Source organism: Chiloscyllium plagiosum, chromosome 11, assembly GCF_004010195.1.
Source record: "Chiloscyllium plagiosum isolate BGI_BamShark_2017 chromosome 11, ASM401019v2, whole genome shotgun sequence".
NCBI classification, from domain to species: Eukaryota; Metazoa; Chordata; class Chondrichthyes; order Orectolobiformes; family Hemiscylliidae; genus Chiloscyllium; species Chiloscyllium plagiosum.
Window position 1 is genome coordinate 55,996,394 of NC_057720.1, and position 26,169 is coordinate 56,022,562.

Consider the following 26,169-nt stretch of genomic DNA (forward strand, 5'->3'; position numbering starts at 1 on the left):
GCTGAACTAACCTGCATTGTTGCATTATCATCCATATGTTTATCCAATGGCCATTTAAAAAGACATTAAAGTCGGTGAGTCTACTACAGTTGCAGGCAGGGAGTTTCACGCCATTACTACTCTCTGAGTAAAGAAACTACCCCTCTGACATCTGTCCTATATCTATCACCGCTCAATTTAAAGCTATGTCCTCTCATGCTAGCCATCACTATCCGAGGAAAACGTCTCTCTCTGCTAACACTATCTAATCCTCTGATCATCTTTCACATCTCTATTAAGTCACCTCTCAACCTCTTCCTTCTAACGAAAACAGCCTCAGGTCACTCAGTCTTTCCTCAGAAGACCTTCCTTCCATACCAGACAATATCCTCATAAATCTCCTCTGCATCTTTTCCAAAACTTACACATCCTTCCTATAATGTGGTAACCAGAACTGTACGCAATACTCCAAGTGCGGCCACACCATAGTTTCCTACAGCTGCAACATAACCCCATGGTTCATATGCCTTCTTAACAATCCTATTAACCTGGGTGGCAACTTTCAGGGATCTATGTACATGGACACGGAGATCTTTCTGCTCATCCACACTGCAAGAACCTTACCATTACCCCAGTACTCTGTATTACTGTTACTTCTTCCAAAATGAATCACCTCACACTTTTCTGCATTAAACTCCATTTGCCACCTTTCAGCCCAACTCTGCAGCTTATCTATGTCCCTCTGTAAGCAGCAATATCCTTCAGCACTGTCCACAGCTCGACCGACCTTAGAGTCATTTGTAAATTTACTAACCCATCCTTCTACGCCATCATCCAGGTCATGTATAAAAATGACAAACAGCAGTGGCCCCTAAACAGATCCTTATGGTATACCACTAATAACTGAACACCAGGATGAACATTTGCCACCACCACTCTCTGTCTTCTTTCAGCTAACCAATTTCTGATTCATACCACTAAATCACCCTCAATCCCATACCTCCATATTTACTGCAACAGCTTACCATGGGGAACCTTATCAAACGCTTTACTGAAATCCATGTACACCACATCAACCACTATACCCTCATTCATCTTCTCAACCATCTCAATAAGCTTTGCGAGGCACGACCTGCCCTTCACAAAACTGTGTTGACTATCCCTAATCAAATTGTTCCTTTCTAGTTAATAATAAATCCTATATCTTATAATTCTTTCCAGCACTTTACCCACAACTGAAGTAAGGCTCACTGCTCTATAATTACCAAAGTTGTCTCTACTCCCCTTCTTGAACAAGGGGACAACATTTGCTATCTTCCAGTCTTCTGGCACAATTTCTGTCGACAATGACGACATAAAGATCAAAGCCAAATGTTCTGCAATCTCCTTCCTGGCTTCCCAGAGAATCTGAGGATAAATCACATCCGGCCCAGGGGACTTATCTATTTTCACACTTTCCAGAATTGCTAACACCTCCTCCTTACGAACCTCAGTCCCATCTCATCTAATAGCCTGTACCTCAGTGTTCTCCTCAACAACATTGTCTCTTTCCAGTGTAAATACTAATGAAAAATATTCATTTAGCACCTCTCCTATCTCCTCGGACTCCAAGCACAAATTCCCACTCCTGTCCTTTCTTCTCACAGATGCTACCATATCAGCAGAGTCTCTGCAGAAATTTCTGTTTTGTTTCCAATCTCCAGCATTCGCTGTTGTGTTTTAATTCCCAAATGAGCCTGACTTTACAAGCAAATGTGACTGACTGAGTTCCAGCTGACAAAGAGGGAAGGAGCAGAAAAGCTGGGTGACTGGTTGGCCAATAAAATCTGAGTGCTTTGCTGAAGCATGCAAATATTTTTCAAAGCACAACATCTGTCAGACAAATAAGTCATTTGTTTAATCTCCGCAAAGAACTATTCAATGCTGATGGCTTGTGAAGGCTTATGATGCTGGGAGCTTAGCTTCAGTAATGTGTGTAAGATCCTTTCATTGTTCTAAATACCTACAGTGTGGCTGTTAGAAGATGCAGCTTGTGGGCTGTTACATCCACATTTCTGTCAAGTCCTAATGATATGTTAAAAGCCAAAAGAACTGCGGCTGCTGTAAATCAGAAACAAAAACAGAAATTGTTGGAGAGACTCTGCTGGTATGGTAGCATCTGTGGGTTCTGAGGCTCAGTCGACCCAAAACGTTTCTCTTCACAGATGCTGCCAGCTCTAATGCTATGTTCTAGGTTCAGTTACAGAAAGCAAGCAAGCAGGCTCTTGCTCAAAGTTTTCTCCGCCTCTCGTTCCTTTACCTCATAAAGGATAAAGCTGGATGGGATGCTGAGACATTTTCTTATTTGGTGAGGGATCCACTGGGAATGATAACTAAGCAGAGATACTTGCCATGTGTTCAGTGTGTCGGTCTCTGCTGTCTGCTTTGCCTGGAGCTGCTGCTTCCATTATGCGCCTGGGACCCATGATTTTCATCGCAACTCACTCTGTGATTATCTTTTTGAATTGAGACTCAACAGCATTTGGCAAGATTTAACAATGTTACTCAGGGCTGGCAACACAGAAACAAAGTTAAAAATCAGACAACACTAGGTTATAGTTCAACAGATTTATCCCTACTCCGACCTATCACCCTCACCTTGACCTCTTTCCACCTACCACATTTCCAACGCCCCTCCTCCAAGTCCCTCCTCCCTACCTTTTATCTTCTCCTGCTGAACACTCTCTGCTCATTCCTGAAGAAGGGCCTGTGCCCGAAACGTCGAATCTCCTGTTCCCTGGATGCTGCCTGACCTGCTGTGCTGTTCCAGCAATAAAGTTTTAACTCCAGTATATAGGTCACAATGTCCTCATGTACCTTCTAATGCAAGAAACAATGTACGGGAAAACGCTACAGTTGAAGTGGCTTATCAGCCAAACAAGGTAAAAAAGTATATCTTCAGTTACCACGTGAAGATAGTACTGTGTCTCATGTCACTCAAGAGTGAGAAACATTGTGCATCTGCAAGCTGGCAGCACACTATCAAGTTCTTGATAGGCTACATTACACTGAAGTTCATGTACTCGCTGCAGAGACTTGGCAAACTGCAGAACTGCTTCCAATTATGTTTCTTTCTGGAAACTAGGATAGCACTATAGATTATCCATACGTTGAGTATGAAAACATCTGGATGTGAGTTTGCTCAGAGCTGGAAGGTTAGTTTTCAGACATTTTGCCACCATACTAGGGAACATCATCAATGAGCCTCTGGTGAAGCGCTGGTGTTGTCCTGCTTTCTATTTATTTGTTTAGGTTTCCTTGGGTTGGTGTTGTCATTTCCGATTTTCTTTTTCCCTTGGAGGGTGGAAAATGCGGTCTAAATCAATGTGTTTCTTGATAGAGTTCTGCATGGACTGCCATGCTTCCAGGAATTCTCGTGCAAGTCTCTGTTTGGCTTTTCCTAGGATGGACATGTCATCCCAGTTTCACCAGAATCTCACTAGTATGCCTGAAAATGAACCTTCCAGCTCAGCGAGCAAATTCACACCCAGAACCTCAACCGGAGGTACAAATCTCAAAACTCGCAAATTGAAAACATCTGGTTCATAGACCAATGTCACACAAGATCAAAGAACAAAGTGGGGACTGAGGCTTTTCCAGTGTTCAAGGCATAACTTGCACACTAATACTCAAATAGAAAAGCTCTGTCAATCATCAAAACCTAAATAATGCAATGTAAGTCACTGCCTAATCTAGAAACTCACACAAGGGATATATGGAGAAATTAGGGATAATGTATTTCACAAATGTGTTCATAACCTTACGGCCAGATTGCCTGATGAAAAGTGCATGCAGCTTTTTGGATATCATTTTCAGGATGCAGAAGTGGATGGACAAGGTTACAACCAATCCAATTACCTGAGGTGAAGCTAAGGTACTGGAAGCCTAAACCATGTAGTTCGTATCATGAAGATGTTGCCACGATGTTTCATAGAGAGTTCCAGTACTTAATCCTGCAATTTGCAATGAATGGTTATTTATTATATATATTTATAAGCCAGGATGACAGGTGATTTCAAAGCTAACTTGAAGGTGAAAGTGTTCTCATATTGCTATTTATACACTCTGTCCCTTCAGGGGCTAGAAATTAACTTTTAGGATATCCGGGTAACAGATATCCTTATTTGGACACAGGCTGAATACCCCTTTCATGTTGGAAATATATCAACCCAGATAGGAAATTTAAAAAAGCCCGAAAACAGGAACAGCTATATTTCACTGTGGAAAGGACCCACCGAAGAATCCTTAGGGTTAACAACTCTAATTATAGATTCATCCCTAAACACAAAGTAGACACAAGCAGGTTCCTCCCCAACTATATGAATGAATAATAATATTTTAGGTATAGACTACCTAGTTCAAATGAACCTCAATCAATATGAAGAAGGGAGAGGCATTCTTAAGAGAGAAATCAGGAAAGCAATGAGGGGATGAGAGATAACTTTGGCAGATACGTTAGGGCTGATCCAAAGAGATTCTACAAGTACATTAAAAGTAAGAGGGTAACGAGAGACAGAGTAAGACTCCTGAAAAATTGAGATGGTCATTGCTGCGTTGAACCCCAGGGGATGGAAGAGATACTAAATGAATATTTCACATCAGTTTTTACTGTGCAGAAAGAAATGGAGGCTAAAGAATGCAGGGAAATAAATATTGCTATTTTAAAAACAGTTCACTTTACAGAAGAGGAAGTTCTGGAGGTCTTAGAGAATATAAAGGTGGATAAATCTTTGCAAACTGATCTAATGTATCCCAGAAAATTGTGAGAAGGGAGGAAATTGCAAGGCCCCACCCAAAAATATTTCCATCATTTGTAAATGTAAATGAGGTGCCTGATGACTGGAGGTTGGCTGATGTTGCACCTTTGTTTAAGGAGGGTTATAAAGAGAAACCAGATTTTTAGGGGCAAAAATTGTTTCAGGATAGTCAACATGTTTGAGAAGATTTGTAGCTCAGGTTGATGATAAGTGTGTAAGTTAGCTTGCTGAGCTGGAAGATTTGTTTTCAGACGTTTCAGCACCATACCAGATAACATCATCAGTGAGAGTTTCCGGTGAAGTGCTGGTGGTATGTCCCACCTCTCTATTTATAGGTCTTGGTTTCTTAAGGCGGGTGATGTCATTTCTAGTTTTTTCCCCCCAAGGGAAGGTAGATAGGATCTAAATCAATGTGTTCATTAATGGAGTTCTGGTTAGAATGCCATGACCCCAAGAATTCTCATGCGTGTCATTGTTTCGCATGCTCGAGGATGTGTGTCAGTGATATTCTCCTTTGTTTGGGTGAAGATTTGTAGCTCGGGTGCTCGTTGTTGTGGTTCTGTTCGCCGAGCTGGAAATTTTTGTTGCAAACGTTTCGTCCCCTATCTGGGTGACATCCTCAGTGCTTGGGAGCCTCCTGTGAAGCGCTTCTGTGGTGTTTCCTCCGGCATTTATCGTGGCCTGTCCCTGCCGCTTCCGGTTGTCAGTTTCAGCTGTCCGCTGTAGTGGCCGGTATATTGGGTCCAGGTCGATGTGTTTGTTGATGGAGTTTGCGGATGAGTGCCATGCTTCTAGGAATTCCCTGGCTGTTCTTTGTTTGGCTTACCCTATAATGGTAGTGTTGTCCCAGTTGAATTCATGTTGCTTGTCGTCTGCGTGTGTGGCTACTAAGGATAGCTGGTCGTGGCGTTTCGTGGCTAGTTGATGTTCATGGATGCGGATCGTTAGCTGTCTTCCTGTTTGTCCTATATAGTGTTTTGTGCAGTCCTTGCATGGGGTTTTGTACACTACATTAGTTTTGCTCATGCTGGGTATCGGGTCCTTCGATCTGGTGAGTTGTTGTCTGAGGGTAGCTGTTGGTTTGTGCGCCGTTATAAGTCCTCGTGGTCGCAGTAGTCTGGCTGTCAGTTCTGAAATGCTCCTGAAGTATTTGGTCTGTGTTTGTTGTTTTTCTGTAGAAGCTGGTTTGAAGCTCTCAATTAACTGATGTACGAGGGATGGGAGTCTGCTGTCGTTCTCCTCTTTTGTGAATTTTATGCCCGTCAGAATATTGTTGATGGTGTTGAATGTTTCCTCTAATTTGTTCTGTTTTGTGATGACAAAGGGATCATCCATGTATCAGACTCAAAGTTTGGGTTGGATAGATGGACACCATCAACAATAGGTTCCATACGATCCAGGGGAAAGCAATGAGGCACATGTCTCTGGCGCAGAGACTATCCCTGTTGCTCAGAAGGGAAGGGAGAAGAGGAGCAGAGCTTTAGTCATTGGGGACTCCACAATTAGGGGGACAGATAGGTGGTTTTGTGGGAACGATAGAGAGACTCACGATTGGTATATTGCCTCCGAGGTGCCATGGTTGTGATGTCGCTGATCATGCTTTTGGGATCCTTGAGGGGGAGGCACCAACAACATAGTTAGGACGAAAGGTGGGGATCTAAGGCAGAAATTCAGATAGCTATGGTGGAAGCTTAGAGTGAGAACAAACAGAGTTGTCATCTCTGGTTTGTTGCCCGTACCATGTGCTAGTGAAGCAAAGAACAGGGAGAGCACAGAGCTGAACACGTGACTGCAGGAATGGTGTTGGATTCTTGGATAATTGGAGCTCTTTCTGGGGAACGTGGGACCTCTACAAACAGGATGGTCTTCACCTGAACCATGGGAGTATCAATATCCTGTGGGGGGGGGGGGGGGGCGGTAGAATTGCTAATACTCTTGGGAGGCTTTAAACTAATACTGCAGGGGAATGGAAACCTGAATTATAGTTCCAGTGTATAGGTGGTTGAGGGATGGGTTTACAAGGTTGCAAGAGGGATCGGCAATCAGGATGATGATTTGAAATGTGTGTACTTCAATGCCAGGAGCATCCCAAATAAGGTGGGTGAACTTGTAGCATGGATTGGTATCTGGAATTTCGACAGTGTGGCCATTTCAGAGATATGGCTAGAGGAAGAACAGGAATGGCTGGTGCAGTTTCTAGGAATTAGATGTTTCAATAAGAACAGAGAAGATGGTAAAAGGGTGGGGGGAAAGAGTTGGCATTATTAATCAAGGGTAGTATTACAGCAGCTGAGATAACATTTGAGGACTCATCCACTGAGATAGTTTGGGCTGAGGTTAGAAACAGAAAAGGGGAGGTCACCCTGTTGGGAGTTTTCTATAGGCCTCCAAATTGTTCCGGGGATGTAGAGAAAAGGATAGCAAAGATGATTCTCGATAGGAGCGAGAATAACAGGGTAACTTCCCCAACATTGACTGGGAATAGTATGGTCAGTTTTTGTTCAATGCGTGCAGGAGGGTTTTCTGACACAGTATATAGACAGGCCAACAATGGGTGATGCCCATACTGGATTTAGTACAAGGGAATGAACCCGGCCAGGTTTTAGATTTGGAGGTAAGTGGCGATTTGGCGATAGTGACCAGAATTCAGTTATGTTTACAATAGCCATGGGCAGGAATAGGTATATACCGCAGGGAAAGAGGTATAATTGGGGGAAATACAATTATGATGCGATTCGGCAAGATTTAGGATGCATAGGATGGGGAAGGAAACTGCAGGGGATGAACACACTTGAAATGTGGAGCTTATTCAAGGAACAGCTACTGCGGGTCCTTGACAAGTATATGCCTATCAGTCAGGGAGGCAGTTGTCAAGAGAGGGAGCCATGGTTTATTAAGGACGTTGAAGCTCTTGTCAAGAAGGCAGCGGCTTATGTGAGGATGAGGCGTGAAGGCTCAGTTAAGAAGCTTGAGTGTTATAAGTTCACCAGAAAAGATCTAAAGAGAGGGCTAAGAAGAGCCAGATGGGGACATGAGAAATTGTTGGAGGATAGGATCAAGGAAAACCCTAAGGGCATCTATAGGTATATCAGGAATAAAAGAATGACTAGAGTAGGATGAGGGCCAATCTAAGGTAGAAGTGGGAAGTTGTGTGTGGAATCTGAGGTCATAGGAGAAGCACTTAATGAATACTTTTCATCAGTATTCACATTAGAAAAGGGCACTGATAGAGAGAATATGAGATACAGGCTACTAGGTTAGATGGGATTGCGGTTGACAACGAGAAGATTTTAGCAATTTTGGAAGATCTAAAAATGGATAAGACCCCTGGGCCGGATGGAATTTATCCACAGATTCTCTGAGGAGATTTCAGTGCTTTTGGCTTTGATCTTTATGTCATCATTGTCAACAAGAGTAGTGCCAGAAGACTGGAAGTTAGCCAGTGTTGTTCCCTTGTTTAAGAAGAGGAAATCAAGTCAACCCTGGTAATTATAGGCCAGTGAGCCTTACTTCTGTTGAGGGTGAGGTGTTGGTTAAGGTTACAAGACATGGGATTTATAATCATCTGGAAATGAATAATTTGATTAGAGATAGTCAACCAGTTTTGTGAAGGGTAGGTCGTGCCTAACTAACCTTATTGAGCTTGCCAAAAAGGTGATATAAGAGGTGGATGAAGATAAAGCTATTGATGTGGTGTATATGAACCTTAGTAAGGCATTTGATAAGATTCCACATGGTAGGCTATTGCACAAAATATGGATTGAAGGTGATTTAGCAAATTGGATCAGAAATTGGCTAGCTGAAAGACAGAGGGTGGTGGTTAATAGGAAAGGTTCATCCTGGAGCTCAGTTACCAGTGGTGTGTCACAAGATTCTGTTTTGGGGCCATTGCTGTTTGTCATTTTTACAGATGATCTGGACGTAGGCGTAGAAGGATGGGTTAGGAAATTTGTGGATTACACTAAGGTAGTGGATAGTGCTGAAGATGCTGAGAGTTACAGAGGTACATCGATAAGCTGCAGAGCTGGATGGAGAAGTGGCAGATGGAGTTTATTGCAGAAAAGTGAGAGGTAGTACAATTCAGAAGAAGTGCCAGGAATGAGTACTGGGCTAACAGTAAAATTCTTGGCAGTATGGATGAACAGAGAGATATCGGTGAGCAAGTGCATAAATCCCTGAAAGTTGCCACCCAGGTTGATAGGGATGTTAAGAAGGCATGTGGTGTGTTGGCATTTATTGGTAGGGGATTGAGTTTCAGAGTCACAAGGTCATGCTTCATTTGTACAAGGCACAGGTAAGGCCGCACCTGGAGTATTGCGTACAATTCCGGTCACCGCGTAATAGGAAGGATGTGGAAGCTTTGGAAAGAGTTCAGAGGAGATTTACTAGGATGTTGCCTGGTATGGAAGGAAGGTCTTACAAGGAAAGGCTGAGGGAACTGAGACTGTTTTCATTGGAGAGAAGAAGGTTGAGAGATGACTTAATTGAGACATATAAAGATAATCAGAGGGTTAGATTGGATAGACAGTGAGACCCTTTTTCCTCGGATGGTGAAGGCTTTAAATTGAGGGGTGATAGATATAGAACAGATATCAGGAATAGTTTCTTTACTCAGAGTAGTAGGGGCGTGAAACAGCCTGCATGCAACAGTAGTAGACTCACCAACGTTAAGGGCATTTAATTTGGCATTGAGCATACATATGGATAATAATGGAATGGTATAAAATTAGATGGGCATCCGATTAATTTCATAGGCCGCGGAACATTGAGGGCCGAAGGGCCTGTACTGCGCTGCAAAGTTCTATGTCTTTTCCCTAGGATGGGAGATTACAAGACTGAGGGCACATGTTTAAATTGAGAAGAGAGAGATTTAATACAGACAAGAGAGGCAATTTTTATTTTATACAGAGGGTGGTTCACATGTGGAATGAACTTCCTGAGGAAATGGTGGATGTGGGCACAATTGCAATGTTTAAAAGACACTTCGATAAGTACATGAAGAAGATAGATTTGGAGGGATATGGGTCAGGAGCAGGCAGGTGGGACTAGTTTAGGTTTATGTTCGGCACGGACCGAATGGACCAAAGAGTCAGTTTCCTTTCCATACAAATACACCATTAATGAATTTTAACTGAGGCTGAGCTTCAAACACACTGATCTGTTCAGCAAGAGAACAGAAAACTGAAAACATTCCAACTCAGATTCTTTGCCACATTATGACCCAGATGAACTCAAAGTAGCAGCTTTGGCACCAATATTTTATCAGGAATAATGACATGAGAAGTAGTTCATAGCCACCTTTCAGAGCCTCATTTTACTGCCACAAAAACATGATCAAGAGTATTGGAATGCTCAAAGTTATTTTGACTTTTGTGGAACAAGTACAAGACAGTTGCATTTCCTACAAACAAACTATTACAGATAATGGAAATTTTAAATGAAATCAAAAATTACTGGAAATACTGCCAGGCAGCATCTGTGGATTGAAACAGAGAGTTGAGGTTTCAGGTCAATGATCGTTTATTAGAACTATGGCTGAAGAGACAAGAGCCTAAAGTAATATTTTGAAAGAGCAAAGTACACTTAGTATGTTTAGATTTTAAACATTAGTATATGCGATTATCTTGACCAGTTCTTGTTTCAAGTCATGTCACAATACAGAAAAAGACTGTACAACACAAAGACCTCTTTTCCTGGAGTCAAATAATTTCTTTTTAATTGAATTCACTTTTAAAAATATTCATGGAATGTAACAAAAATTCCATATTCAACATTGCTTTTAATTCTTAGATTCTTACCTTAGATTTGTGTCAAGTTGATGAACTGAAACAATCTATAACTATTATCTGAAATTAACCCTGAAGATCTCTATCAGATCACTCTCATCCTTCACAGCGCCTGTAGAAAAAGCCCCAATTTTTCAATCTCTCTTCAGAACTGTAATTTTTCATCTGGCATTATCTGATGAATCAAACATGGAAACTTTAATTCAGTGCTCTAATAACAATGGAGTGTCCAAAATTGTAAATAACAGACAAAATAAAGATAGAATACAAATGGGATTGGGAGACAATGTCTCTAGATTCAAATTCAAGCATTCAGCCAAGTTTCTATCATAACCTTTGGTGGTATTGCCAATTTGATGACTTGTGTATCTGCATGAAATCTTTTTACCTTCTCAACTCCATTTAAAAATCATATAACAAAGTACACTTGCTCACCTTATTTCTGCTTTAAAATGAATAGCCATTTATCATAATTTCACCATGTTAGCTGTTTATCTATTTTCCTAATCTCTACTTTTCTTGCCTTGGAGATAATTTACCCAAATTTGATGAATGCAGCAATATATTATTTCCATGACTCTAAAAAAAATCCATGTCCTGCACATTGTAAAACACTACCCAAGCATAGTTCAAACACCACTCTCATTTCTTTGCTCCTACTCTTCAAACATCCTAATTTCCCATGTACTAATAATGTGGAGGAGCTGGTGTTGGACTGGGGTGGACAAAGTTAAAAATCATAATGCCAGTTTGTTTGTCCAACAGGTTTATTTCGAAGGACTAGCTTTCAGAGCACCGCTTCTTCATCAGGTAGCTGTGAAGCAGGATCTTTTGCTATAAATTATGTGTCTTATGGTCCTGCTCCACAGCTACCTGATGAAAAAGCAGTGCTCCAAAAGCTAGTGCTTCCAAATAAACCTGCTGGACTATAATGTGGTGGTGTGAGATTTTTAAGCTTTGCCCATCTACTAATAATAATAATGATTATGATGCCCACTTGAAAGAAATGACAATAAAGGTATGGTATAAACTGAGCAACAAACATTTGACAGTAAAATCTCTAAGCCAAAAAAGTAATCCTTGCTGTCACCATACTGTATGAAATGAAACCTAAGAGCAGCAACACAAGAACATTACAGAAATTCCATCAGCAAAACCTTCCGGATTCAAAGAAAGTACAGTTGAACAAATGCTTGTATCCTTCTTGAAGTTAACTCCACACAATTCATACAAAACCCTTGCAACACGTTGACAGGTCTCCTTCCTCAACTCTCAAAAGATCAAGATCAAATGAAGGTTTAGATCAACTTCAAATACTCTCTGAAGCACAATAGCATTAACACTAATGAGAAAGGAGGGACATGCTCCTAATCATTCAGAAACAGCTTATCCATTAAACTGCAAAATCAAAGTCTTAAATGGTGAGGGAGAGCAGCAGAGAAGGAAGCAAGTCCTGTACTCTGAATCCAACTATGTGAACCCAAAGATATGTAATCTAAGAACTGCTTACTCAGTTACATGAAGATTTGTGATAGAAACTGGTCACCCTCGAAAGGTCATCTGCAGAGTAACAGACAGACAATAATAAACAATTATTTACGAGACTAAATGTTTATTACTAATGCTATAGGTCATTCTCCTTGCAAATGTACAAAAACAATAAGCATTATTAAAAATGGCCTTGGAGTCTGTAGGGTGTGAATATGTTTGTATATTCCTACATAACACTACCTAGTCTGTATTTTGGTGAACTGCTAAATGAACAAATTGCTATATTTATGGAATTATATTTGTAATGCTGATTAAAGTCATGCGAGCTATAATCCTAGAACATCATTTTTCAGAATACATGACAATTAGCAAAAATGTTGATAGCAGGTTAGGCCATTCAACCCTTTGAACCCATTCTGTCATTCAATAAGATTGGACAAGGGAGTTTACGTTTATCAAAAATATCTACCTAGATATTGAATATATTCATAGACACAACCTCCACTAATTTCTGGCGAAAAGAATTCCACAGCCTAATGACCTGAGAAAATACCTTTTCTTATTACTGTATTAAGTAGGTAGAACTATCAGATTTTCAACTATATCCTTTGTTCTACGCTCCCTTACAAGAGCAAAACTATCGTCATGGTTTCTATCCTACCCAGTCTCAAGATCATTTTGTTTCAATAAAATAGCCTCTCATTCTTCAAAACTCTCCTCGGTACAAGCCCAGCTTATTTTCTTAAAATAACCCTCACATCCCAGACATTGTTTAAAAACTGAATGAAAATGAATTGCTCCTAATGCAATCATATTTTTTAAATAAGGGAATCAAAATGAGTATATACTTCATAAGCACTCTCACCAAAGCCCAGCACAACTGCAGTAAAACGTCACTTTTATATTCCACTTCTCTTTGAATACACTCCAGCATTCTATTTACCTTTCTAATAATTTGCTGCACCAGCTTACTAACATATACCAGGAGATCCACAGATCGACAGATTCTTTATGTCAGAATTCTGCAATCTCTTTTCATTTAAATAATTTTGTGCTCTTCTTGCTAAAGTGGGCAAGTTTACATCTTCCTACATTTCATCTGCTAAGTTTTTGCTGCCTCACTCAACCTATCTTGATACCTGTACAGGTTCGAGATGGCCTCTTGATGGTTCAATTTCTTATTGGTGTCAACGGCAAATTTAGCAACCACATATTCAGCTTCTTCATCTGCATCTTTTGATATCAATAGTAAATAGGTAAGGCTGCAACATTAGTCTCTCATGCACTGTACCACTAGCAGCTGTTCAACCCAAGAAATGACATGGAATTTTGGAAAATTCTAATCAATGCATCTATACCATTTCTGGAGATATTTATTTTGAGAGCCTACATACAGGCCTTCTGTGAAATCTCCTTCCATTAGTTCTCATACCTTCCTCAGCACCTTTTCCCTGCAGATAAGAACTAGGAGCAGGATTAGGCCGTCTGGCCCTTTGAGCCTGCTTCGCCATTCAATAAGATCATGGCTGATCTTTTCGTGGACTCAGATCCACTTACCCGCGTTTTCACCGTATCCCTTAATTCTTTTATTGTTTAAAAAAATTTTAGCTTGAAAATGTTGACTGAAGTAGCATCAACTATATCACTAGGCAAGGAATTCCATAGATTCACAACCCTCTAGATGAAGAAGTTCCTTCTCAATTCATTCCTAAATCTGTTCCCTCTAATCTTGAGGCTATGCCCTCTTGTCCTAGTTTCACCTGCCAGTGGAAACATCCTCTCTACTTCTATCTTATCTATTCCCTTCATAATTGTGTATGTTACTACAAAATTCCCCCCTCATTCTTCTAAATTCCAATGAATATACTCCCAGTCGACTCAGTCTCTCCCATTAGCCAACCCCTTCAACTCCGGAATTAACCTAGTGAACCTCCTCTGCACCCCCTCCAGTGCCAGTACATCCTTTCTCAAAAGATGGCGACTATTTCAAATTTACCTCATTATTGTATGTTTGGTGTGTTTTTTATGCAACCTACAGTGAAACCAAATAGAAAGTATCTGTTTAACACCTTGGCTTTTTCAGCCAAAACTTCAAGAAAATAGTTAGCCCGAGTCAAAGGCTTTTATGGGATATGTAGCAATCAACATCAAATTCAAACTGATGATAGCTATAGCTTAGTTGTAAGCAATGCTTAAATAATTCAGTGATATATGGATTTAAATCCTACTTCGGTTGGAGATTCCACTCAAGAACACAGCAGAGTTGCTCTGACCAACATTTATCCCTCAGTCTACATCACTAAAACCTACATCATCAAAACAGATTTTCTAGTCGCTCTCAGAGTTTGCTCTGCACAATATGGTTGCTGTCTGCCTTACATTTAAAACAATGGCTACACTTCAAGACAATATTTTTCTTTAACTTTTGTGCTGTAGTAAAAAAAAAACTATATTTTAGTCTAAACTGCTGCTCCTCCAATATTTTATGACAGTTCTGGATGTCGGTTTGCTCGCTGAGCTGGAAGGCTCGTTTACAGACTGTTCGTCACCATATTTGATAACACCTTCAATGAGCCTCTGGTTGAAGCACTGGTAGTGTAGCCCACTTTCTATTGATATAAACAGAAAGCAGGCCACACCACCAATGCTTCATCTGGAGGCTCACTGAAGATGTTATCTAGTATGGTGATGAACCATCTGAAAACAAACCTTCCAGCTCAGCAAGCAAACCTACATCCAGACCCTCAACCTGAGCTACAAATCTTCTCAAAAACATTTTAAAACAGTAATAGATTCAGAAAACATACAAGTAAATGGATACCAGAAAAGAATGTGCAGATGGGATTAAGACAGTTGTTTCTGTCTAGGACAAATGTCAACAAAAACTGTTTTATTTGAACTGGCCACTCTTCATTAAAGTTTATCATTTTATGCACTAAATAACAGAAGCATTTCCTTCATAATAAGTCTATTAATAACTAATTTCTTACATATTGGCAATCTAAATCAATAGATTTTCAAATGGGGGCATGTTTATAAACCAATGAAACTTTCTTCATAAAGTTTAAAATATCCCAAACCATTAATTTTACTTATCACACATTAAAAGCACAATGTTAAACACAGTCATAGGATCGATCACCACGTGCAACAGCTTGAATACCTTAATTTCACAATTTTTGTAATTATTGTCAAGAATCTATCTGCAATGCAGAGTGGTACCACAGCGTGGATTGAATTCACGCACTGGCAGAGGTTACCATGAAGAACTCTCCTTCTCAACCTTTAAAAGCATGGTGACTCTAAGGTTAAATTGCCACAAGTCATTTTTTTTAAAACCATGTTTTCGATTAAATGTTTCTGGACTATTGCCGAGACAGTATGAAGACAGGAAAGCTTTCTACTTAATCTGATACACCAGCTTTGAGAAGGCGAGAGAGAGGAAAGCTGTTTTAGACATATTGCTACCTTATGCTTGGGTTAATTGAGAAGGTGATTAATATTTCAGTAAAAACAGCCAAAGAATCCATATTTACACCTGTGCACAATGTGTAGTAACGAATATTTAAGTATTTTGGCCAGTTTATTTATCCCTTAACAATGCTTGCCCGTCTGCCTTTTGTGAGAATGAGGCTAAAAAGAAATATTTCAGGTTTAAAGCACAGGCATAAATCACTTTACCCTACTGTTTAACCTTCTCTATGCTAATGTTGATTTGTAATTAATAAACTGTTCAGATACAAAACCTTGTCTGTAAATTAATTATTCACCAAGTCTGGGAGTGGCTATTCAAAAGTCTGGTTAGGAACTATTTGGGGGTCTCCGAAAGTTTAACTTTACTGCCTTGTAAATACAGATGTAGAAGGGTTGTTTTGACTTCCCTGTCTCCATGTCATAACCACATGATCAAGTAATCTTGCAGCTCTGTTTAATGAGATTATTGACATAACTTGTAAACTAATTTTTTACGCATGGAAGAAACATGAACAAAGCACTTTACCAGATAAGTCTTCATTTAGAGTAAAATTACATTGAGTCAAGTTCAGATTCTGGCTGTGGCTAAACCGACAGCCGTTCCCCCTGCGAGAATAAAGAAATCCAATAGAAGGATGCCCACAATAAGCCAAAATTCCAGGCTGGTAACTCCAGATCATCCAAATTCATGTATGCTTGTCACATGATAGTACCATCAATCAGTGCAGAAATAAACCATGGAGCACAAAAACATGGGCAATTGATCATTCCATATTGATATCAAACCCTGCAAGAATGGCTAAACATGTGAAAAATCAAAGGTGTTGCCAACTAGAGAGACAGAGACGTTGACATAGCAAGTTGAAATTATAGTGCGAAGGGAAAATAAAGTTCTTTTTTCCTAACACTATGGGCCAAGCTACAGTTATGTTTGACTGCATCACACTTGCTCAAAGACAGCATGCCAGGAAGCAGAAGAATAAGAGCTTTTACAGAGTTATCTTGCAATAATGTTCATTGTCTTTAACTGGGCAAGATCAGATCTGTGTGAAGTGTGAACCCTAATGAAAAATAAAGAAAATGTTACCTTATCTGCTACACTTGGTTTTTTTTTTGCCCACAAATTCACTGTCAAAACTGGGTTATATAAGGTTTAGTCATAGTTTAATATTTATCTCAAATTTTGATGTAGATTCCTGCAATAACAGGGGCCAGGAGTTAAAATGAAGTTATTTAGGAAAATTATTTTCGTATAATTTTCTTCTAGCTTAAAAATTAAGGAATTAGTTAATTGAATCTAACGATATACACAGAATAAGAGCAAATAATTATCTTCAAGAGAATAATTGACAAATTTGATCATCACAAAATCAAGCAACAGGAAGTTTAAAATAAAAAAAATTGATCAAACATAACCATCACTTTCCAAATAAATTTAAACGTTTACTGGTTTTGACTGGAAAGTCAAAGGCCAAAGTGTCAAATATGACAAAGTGAATAAATAGGTAAATTACATAGTTTCCCAAAAGAAAAATAAGATTTCAGAAAGCTACAAGAGAGAAAAATGGCCTGGCTCAGCATCATGACGTATCATTTTGCTAAGCTAGTAATGAGTACTCCTGTACCTGTCTTATGTGAAGAATGGGAACATTTTTGCACCATATGTAATATTAGGAAAAATAGGAAAAGCAGAAGATCATTCATTCTAAGCAACAAATCTGCACTCTTGCACGATTATAGAATTAATCAAACATTTTATAATTTTAAATAAAGAAACAATTAGTTATCTCTTACCCTTGCAAGATCTGCAATTTCAGAGCTGAAACTGTTGTCACCTTCCATCATTTCCTCTTCCTCAAGTGTTCGTTCATCATCAAAATCATGCACAAGCATATCAACAGATGGATCAAAATCATGGTCTTCTGAGCCTGCTGAACCACCTGGACAAGGTATATTTTAAGAGAGAGAAAGAAACAGATTATGTAACGTCTTTACAACTCAGCATAACTACACATCACCCTCAACACCACAACAGACTTGCCAAATATTTTCAACAGATTTACAATTTTAATTTTTGCCTTCCTACCTAGAATTTATTCAGTAGACCACAACAATATGATTTTGCCAGCTCAAGTAATAGATTAAATTTGCAGTGAATTTAACATCATCCTACATGTCATAAGCAAAGACAAACCTGCTTGTGGAAACATTTTTAAGATTATGAAAACAGAATTACTTTTTAAACACTTTTTAAATGTCATATGCTTTAAGATAATTGCAATTTAGAGCACTATTTCCACAACATACTGTAATAAGACTAAAATCTTCATAAAGCATACAGACCTTAAAGAAAGTTTGCATTTACTGTACCTGGGCTCGAGCATCCGAGGGAAGGCTGTAATTGAAAAAAAGAAACTTTTAAAAATTCAAAATAAATTCACTACTGAAAACATCCTGAAAACCAGACTATTTTGCCCATAGCAAAAGACAATGCGTTTTGTTATAGAAAAAAAACTGAAAACTCTAAAATAATAACATGTTTTACAAGCTTTATTTGTATTTATTAATCGTTCCCCTCTCAAAATGGTTTCAAAGCAATAATAAAGAAAAAAGTTTGACGCCTGACTGCGGGGTTCAAAGTAAGGACAGCGGTGATGGAAAAGTTTTTTTTGTGAAGCTAAAGTTAGGGGAAATTATAACCAGACGAGAGGTACAAAGTTCAGAAAAGCTAGCGCAACTTCAAAGAAAATTTGGTAAGTAATGCATTTTCTAAAGTGGAACTCGTTTCAGGGGAAAAAAATTCGCCCGTCTTATAAAATAGATTCTGAGGAAAAATAGCCAAATAAGGCCTAGCGGATATGGACGGAACTTCAACAGGGGAAGAAAAAGCGCGCCGCGAAACAGGCTCCGGCACAGCGCCCAATATTTCCACAACTTAATAATTTTAAAGGCAAAGGGGAAAAACACAGAAAAAAGTTTATCACTTGAATGTTTCCTCTTAAAATTTTCATATTTCATTTTATAAAACGCTTAATTTTAATTAATGAAGACAAAGTTTGAGAGCAAACATTAAAAATAAGATTCCAAAATTAACTTTTGATGTTTTGTGAATAGATCAGTCAAGTGACGGTTCCGCCTTACCTCCGCCATTTTCTAATTTCGGGTCGGTAAGTGAGGTCATGCCTTGACCCGGATGCACTCAGCAGCCTGCATCTAACGAGTTCGCTGATTGGACTGGATAATAACCGGCCTCTCACATTTATAAAGTAATATTGTCTGGCCCCACTCTCTTCCCCACTGATATTTGCAAACAGCTTTCCCAGTATGGGAACAAAGCTGTTTTTTAAAATGCCTGCTTTACTCCAAAGGGAGTAAGTGTGTGCCCTTTGAACAGTGACCAATCACATCGCGGTTTCTTACAAGTTTGGCTGCTGGGTCGTATCTCCTGGTGACGGCCCCTCCCTTGACAACAGCGCCGTCTCTTAGGAACGGACCAAGCGGCTTCCAGGAAGCAGCGGGCACTTCACAACCCTCCTTGTTTCTCGCCAGCCCAGCAAACCTATTGGAATCACCGGAAAATCACAATGAAGAAGACGTGAGTTTTGCCAATTTAGTGGCTCACTTTCAGGAACGTAAGGAGAATTTCCTCCTCGGACACTTATGTTGTCTTTCACGAGCAGGTTTACCATCTCAGCAGGGGTCATGGCTGCTGCAGCTAGCGCTACCCAGATGCTGGAATGCAGACATGTCTCTGATGCGACACAACTGATGCCGAAGAGTCAGAGCTGATAAATTAAGGAGCCTTTTATTTGGAGATTGTTTTACTTCCGTCAACTCCAGCTAACCCCACCCCTCCTCACCAAAGAGATCTTCCCCTCTCTGCTTTCCACAAGCACTGCTCCCTTCGTCACTCCTTGGTTCGTGCCACACTCAGCACCATCCCCCGAACCCCTGGTATCTTCTCCTGCAACTCATAAAAGATGCAGAACTTTGTGGCACACCACTTCTCTCACTTCCATTTAGAGCCCCATAGAGTCCTTCCAGGTTCATCTGCCTCTTCTCCAACCTAATTTACTTTATCCGCTGTTCCCACTGTGGTCTTCTCTACACCAGTAAGACCAAAGGTAAACTAAGGGCTCGTCTCGCCAAGCATCTCAGCGGGGCCCACAAAGGTCGACCCAACCTCCCAGTCACAGCCCATTTCGATTCCCTTTCCCATTCCCTCTCCAATATGACCATCTTCAGCCTTCTGCAATGCCACAGTGAATCAGACCTCAAATTGGAGGAACAACACCTCATCTTCCGCCTGGGCCACCTACAGCTCAGAAGACTCAACAGTGAGTTCTCCAATTTCAAATAACTTCCCTTTCNNNNCCCCCCCCCCTCCCCCTTAATCTACATCTCCCCTCACCCCACACCCAATCCTGAAGAAGGGTTATACCTGAAACGTTGACTTCTGCACATCCTGATGCTCTCTGGCTTGCTGTGTTCTTCCAGCCTCCTGCTTGTCTACTCTGGATTCCAGCATCTGCAGTGTTTTCATCTCTAGTGGCTCCCCAGTGCAGTGACGCATAATTAGACACCTTAAATATGGAGAAGAAAGAGATACTCAATTTAGGTAGTGCTGTTGTTGAAATTTGATTGAGCAATGGCATCAATGTATGTAATGTCATTGGCAGACAGAAAGCCTTTGTTATCAAAACCTGGTTATCACTCCACAGGCCAGCTATTTGTTGCCAGACAAACTCATATTCTATGAGAGCCACCTAGCTGATCTTGCTGCAATTACTGCAGACATCTTTTCATCTGAATTTGCTTTCAAAGGCTGTGCAATGTTTTGGCTGAAATGTTGAGATGTTATAAGTGTCAGTAGCACATATAATGGGGCTCGATGGCTAGCATACAGCCCAGTATGATCACATATACATGGATTTTGTAAGATGATTCAAGTGGAAGAATTTTTAGGATGTAGCCCGTTAAGAATATGTGTGTGGTAATTTTGCAGATATAAATTACTTGCAAAATGTTTCTTACTATAATCTGGACAAATATTGTAAGCATTCAATGGACTATAAGAAAATGTGAGGTGGACAAAACTTTATTTAGAGCATGATTTTTAATCAACTTTCCATATAATTTTAAGATGGCTAATTATATCTCACTTGATCTGGTAATCATGATTTGGAGATGCCGATGTTGGACTGGGGTGTACAAAGTTAAAAATCACACAACACCAGGTTATAGTCCAACAGGTTTAGTTGGAAGCACACTAGCTTTCGGAGCGCCTCTTCTTCATCAGGTGATAGTGGAAGACACAATTGTAAGGCGCAGAACTTATAGTGTGGTGTAACTGAAATTATGCATTGAAAAATACCTTGATTGTCTGTTGAGTCTTTCATCTGTTCGAATACCATGATAGTTTCACTTCTTTCACGTGTAAATCACAAAACCTTTTTTTAAAAGTTGCATTCTCAGGTTAGCTGTAACAATTGATGTTAGCTAGACAATATGTTGAAGGTGTTAGCCCCCTGTGTTCTCTGTCTATGCCAGGATGTTTAGATTGATTCTAATCTAAAAAGTAAGATAACAGAGTTTTACATGAATTCATGCGGTTTTTGAGCAAAGTACAATGTAACTCTGCAAGCACAAATTCACCCCACAAAATATGTGTGCATGTGGTTCTTTGTGTCTGTCTGTGTGTCTGTCTGTCTGGGTTGGGGGTTGTGAGTATGAGAGAGAGTATATATGTGTGTGTAGTGAGGGTAGAGTGTCTTAAGTCTGTGGGAGTGATTGTGCGTGTCTGGGGTGGAGGGTTGTGAGTGTCTTTGAGAGAGAGTGTATATTTGTGTGCATGAGTGTAGAGTGGTCTTAGTCTCTGAGAGGATGCCTGTGTGAGTGTGTGTGCCTGTAAGGGTGTGTGTGAGTGTCTGAGTATCTGTGTGTATCGGAGTGCCAGTATGTGTGCATGTGTGTGAGTGTATGTGTGTGTGTATAGTGCAATGGTGGTCACCTGTAATGTGACATGAACCCAAGGTTCCGGTTGAAACCCTCCCTATGGGTACCGAACTTAGCTATCAGCCTCTGCTCAGCCACTTTTTGCTGCTGCCTGTCCCGAAGTCCGCCTTGGAGGATGGTCACCCGAAGGTTTGAGGTTGAATGTCCTGGACCACTTAAGTGTTCCCCAACTTGAACCTAGCCTTTGTTCGGTTTCCCCAATGCACCATGCCTCAGGGCATCCTTGCCTGCAACATATGAGATAGACAACGTTGGCTGAGTCACATGAGTACCTGCCACGTTCAAGGTGGGAGGTGTCCCCACTTGTAATGGTGGTATCCATGTCCACACTCTGACACGTCTTGCAGCTCCTACCATGACAGGGTTGTATGGAGTTGTCCTGAGAGCTGGGCAGCTTGCTACGAACAATGATTTGTTTGAGGTTTGGCGGTTGTTTAAAGGCAAGCAGTGGAGGTGTGGGGAAGGTGTTGGCGAGGTGCTCATCATCATTGATAATGTGCTGCAGGTCACGAAGAACATGGTGTAGCTTTTCAGCTCCTGGGAAGTACTGAACAACGAAGGGTACTTTGTCGGTTGCAGCACGTGTCTGACTCCTGGGGAGGTCATTACGGTTCCTTGCTGTGGGGTCAAAGTTAACATCTTCTTTGGTCGCTCCTCTACAGATCCCTGTGATGACTGTTCCAGTTCATCAGTGGGCTCATTGGGATCACTGCCCTGGACTTGACATGTGTGCTCAGTCAACTTGGACCCCACTGGAGGGCCGCTGCCCTGGGCTTGACATGTATGCTCAAACCGTCAGGAAATATATCAATGCCATATTCATCAGCCGTACCCACAAGGTAGAGCAAAACATCACCTGTTCACAACGCAATGCCTATCAGGTTCTCAAAACCAATCACAACATTGTCATCAAACCAGCAGATAAAGGAGGAGCCATTGTCATTCAGAATAGAACAAATTATTTGTTTGTCACTGGCCACCCGGGTGTTTTCCTATCTTCCTCGTGGTGGAATTTGAATAAAGATTCATGCACTTTGTGTCTTTCACTGTGTCTCACACCTGCACACACACACCATGTGTGCTGGGGAAAAAATAAGTACTACTGCACTTAGGTGGTAGTGTGGGGGTTAATATACAAAGAAAAAGAAAAAAAAAGAACAGATTAATGCAAGGAAGTGTACTGACAACTGAACAACCAGGAACACTACAGGCAACTACCAGCTGATCAGACCAAAGAACACACCTGTGAATTAAACACATTGATCAGGACTTTGGATCTAGTCCTTCAGAGTTCCTTACGCTCCCTCATCCCACGTACTTCTCATGTAGGCGACTTCTACTGCCTTCCAAAAGGTACACAAAACCAACAGAATGTCCCATCGTATCGGGCAATGGGACCCTGTGTGAGAATCTCTCAGGCTATGTTAAAGGCATCTTGAAACCTATTGTACAGGGGATCCCCAGCTTCTGTTGTGACACTACGGATTTCTTACAGAAACTCAGCACCTACAGACCAGTCGAACCGGGAACAATCCTCGTCACAATGGATGTTTCAGCACTCTACACTAGCATCCCCCACAATGATGGCATCGCTGCAACAGCCTCCGTACTCAACACCAACAACTGCCAATTTCCAAACACCATCCTATAACTCATCTGCTTTATCCTCGATCACAATGTCTTCACCTTCGACAACCAGTTCTTCATCCAGACACATCGAACAGCCGTGGGGACTAAATTTGCACCCCAATATGCCAACATCGTTATGCATAAGTTCAAACAAGACTTCTTCTCTACACAGGATCTCCAACCAACATTATACACCAAGTACATTGACGACATTTTCTTCCTCGGGACCCATGGTGAGGAGTCACTGATAAAACTACACAGTGATATCAATAAGTTTCATCCCACCATCAAACTCACCATGGACTACTCTCAACTATCTGTCTTATTCTTGGACACATGCATCTCCATCAAGGATGGACCCCTCAGCACTACACTCTACCACAAACCCACAGACAACCTCACAATGCTACACTTCTCAAGCTTCCACCCAAAACATATTAAAACAGCCATCCCCTATGGACAAGCCCTACACATACACTGGATCTGCTCAGGATGAGGAGGAATGTTACTGGCACCTGGAAGTACTCAGGGATGCCCTCACAAGAATGGAGTACGATGCTCAACTCATCGACCGCCAGTTCCGACGTACACACACTATATATGCGCACACACACAGACACTCCTCTACACACACACACGGACACACACACACGGACACACACACACTGACATGGACACATATACACAGACACTCACACTCCCACCCTTACAGACACACACATTCCCACACTCACACAGGCATCCTCTCAGAGACTTAGACCACTCTACACTCATGCACACACATATACACTCTCTCTCACAGACACTCACAACCCCCCACCCCAGACATGCGCACACACTCCCACAGACTTAAGACACTCTACATTCACTACACACACATATACACTCTATCTCACACTACAATCCCCAATCCAGACAGACACACACACCGACAGACACAGACCCACGTGCACACATATTTTGTGGGGTGAATTTGTGCTTGCAGAGTTGCATTGTACTTTGCTCAAAAACTACATGAATTCATGTAAAACTCTGTTATCTCACTTTTTAGATTAGAATCAATCTAAACATCCTGGCAAAAACAGAGAACACAGGGGACTAACACCTTCAACATATTGTCTAGCTAACATCAATTGTTACAGCTCGCCTGAAAATGCAACTTTTTTAAAAAAGGTTTTGTGATTTACACATGAAAGAAGTGAAACTATCATGGTATCCGAACAGATGAAAGGCTCAACAGACAATCAAGGTATTTTTCAATGCATAATTTCAGTTACACCACACTGTAAATTCTTGCTATAAATTCTGCCTCTTACAATTGTGTCCTCCACTATCGCCTGATGAAGGAGCGGCACTCCGAAAGCTAGTGTGCTTCCAATTAAACCTTTTGGCCTATAACCTGGTGTTGTGTGCTTTTTAACTTTGACCTGGTAAGGTCTCTGAACATTTTCCTTTAGTTGCTGCACTATACTGAATGGTTAAAATATTAGAGACATATAGTATCTTTTCCTCTTTTGCATTTTGTGGTTGGTGCCCTTGTTTACATTAACGACACCCCTCTGCAATGCTTCCTTCATCAGAATTAATGAGGCATCATGTTCTGAAAAGATTGTGGGCCATTTCTCAGAAAGCACAAACTTTTTATTCCAGAAATACTTTCCCATTCAACTGCTTCTCTAGACTTTTCAAATTTTGCAACAGTCTGGATAGTATACTTTCTCAAATAGTGAGCTCCTAATGGGAGATATTATTCGTGCAAGGAGCTCACTAAATCAGCATTAATAGACCTGACCCCAGAAGATTCAATGCACTTTATAGTCTTCCTTTGCAGGAGATCCAAGTGCTGTGATGGATTGTTGCTTTCGATTCCTGAGAACATTGTGGAGAACTTGTCGTAAAATGTTCTCATTGAAGGATCTGTGTTACTCTCTGACAAATTTATACTCTGACAGCTGATCAATGGTAGAAATCTGGATTTTGGCCCGTTAAACGAGGGTTGTGCCTGGAGAAGGCATTTTGAGCCTAATAACAGCAATTCTGGTGAATATAGCTTTGTCAGTATTTATGATAATAATGGAAGTAAATGACAAATCAAGATATTGGAATATTAATATATCATGTTAGAATAATTTGCTTCAAATGAATTTTCATATACCTGTACTATATGTTGGTACCAAAGGATTACAGTATGTTTGAAGCTCAAATAATTGCTGTTTATTTTAAATTGTAGGTCGTCCAAAATTGGAGGAAGCATGAAGAAATTTCCTAGTCACCCCAGTGTAGGGAACTTCAGTAGACACAGCAATAGAAGCTCTTATAGTTTTATGGGGTCAATTAGTCGTCAAAGGGTGAATTTGCAAGGAGAAAAGATCCTGGATAAAGGCTACATTGCAGGAGGAAAATACCCTATACAGGTACAATTTTATGTAGTGAACATACCATTTTGTTATAAATGTGATTTTTTGGATTTGTACCTCAAACTCTTTATGTAAATACTTTTCCAATCTTAATTGTGGTATTTGGAAGCTCCTAGCTGGTGCTGAGCATTTTCTTTATCTCCCTCTCAGCCCAGCATCACTGGAGAGGCAAAAATGCTCGATCAAAGAATGGTGACAGTACAGAAGGATATTATTTGGGCTGTTGTGTCTTTGCTGATTCTCCGAAGGAGCAATTAACCTAATGTCATCTTGTGTTTTTTTTTCCGTAGCCATGCACTTATTGATTTTGAGATAATAATCCCATTCCCTCTAAAATGCCTCGGTAGAACTTGTTTTCACCACACTCGCCGAATGTATATTCTAGATCCCAACCACTCTGCATGAAAACGTTTTTCTGCATGTCTCTATTACTTATTTTGTCAGTTACCTTCAAATTGTGCCATCACTGTACTCTGTTCATGCCCTTATGATTTTGGATACTCCTATCAAATCACTTCTCAATTTTACCTTCTCCAAGATAAATTCATCCTCTCTGAACAAGCTGTAACTGAAGTTTCTGAT

The 26,169-nt window shown here is 40.5% G+C and overlaps 2 protein-coding genes across 14 annotated transcripts in view; one reads left to right on the forward strand and one right to left on the reverse strand.

Annotated features, from left to right (window-relative positions):
• The window catches only part of LOC122554413 (mesoderm induction early response protein 1-like), a 62,999-nt gene extending 44,248 nt beyond the window's left edge, over positions 1–18,751 (reverse strand). For 5 of the 9 annotated variants that reach the window (XM_043699400.1, XM_043699399.1, XM_043699402.1 and 2 more), the window contains exons 1-3: positions 18,668–18,751; positions 17,897–17,921; positions 17,321–17,466 (exon numbers count right to left, since the gene is read on the reverse strand). In XM_043699400.1, coding sequence (XP_043555335.1) covers positions 17,321–17,466; positions 17,897–17,921; positions 18,668–18,676 — 180 coding nt within the window. In that variant the 5' untranslated portion in view covers positions 18,677–18,751. Of the gene's footprint in view, positions 1–3,876; positions 3,972–10,573; positions 10,670–12,071; positions 12,122–17,320; positions 17,467–17,869; positions 17,922–18,667 lie in introns of those variants that run through there. The other 4 variants (XM_043699401.1, XM_043699403.1, XM_043699405.1 and 1 more) reach the window with 4 other exon arrangements.
• Positions 18,752–18,825: 74 nt separating this feature from the next.
• Positions 18,826–26,169, forward strand: part of dnai4 (dynein axonemal intermediate chain 4) — a 121,607-nt gene continuing 114,263 nt past the window's right edge. For 3 of the 5 annotated variants that reach the window (XM_043699392.1, XM_043699395.1, XM_043699396.1), the window contains exons 1-2: positions 18,826–19,121; positions 25,401–25,584. In XM_043699392.1, coding sequence (XP_043555327.1) covers positions 19,111–19,121; positions 25,401–25,584 — 195 coding nt within the window. In that variant the 5' untranslated portion in view covers positions 18,826–19,110. Of the gene's footprint in view, positions 19,122–19,141; positions 19,159–24,398; positions 24,420–25,400; positions 25,585–26,169 lie in introns of those variants that run through there. The other 2 variants (XM_043699393.1, XM_043699394.1) reach the window with 2 other exon arrangements.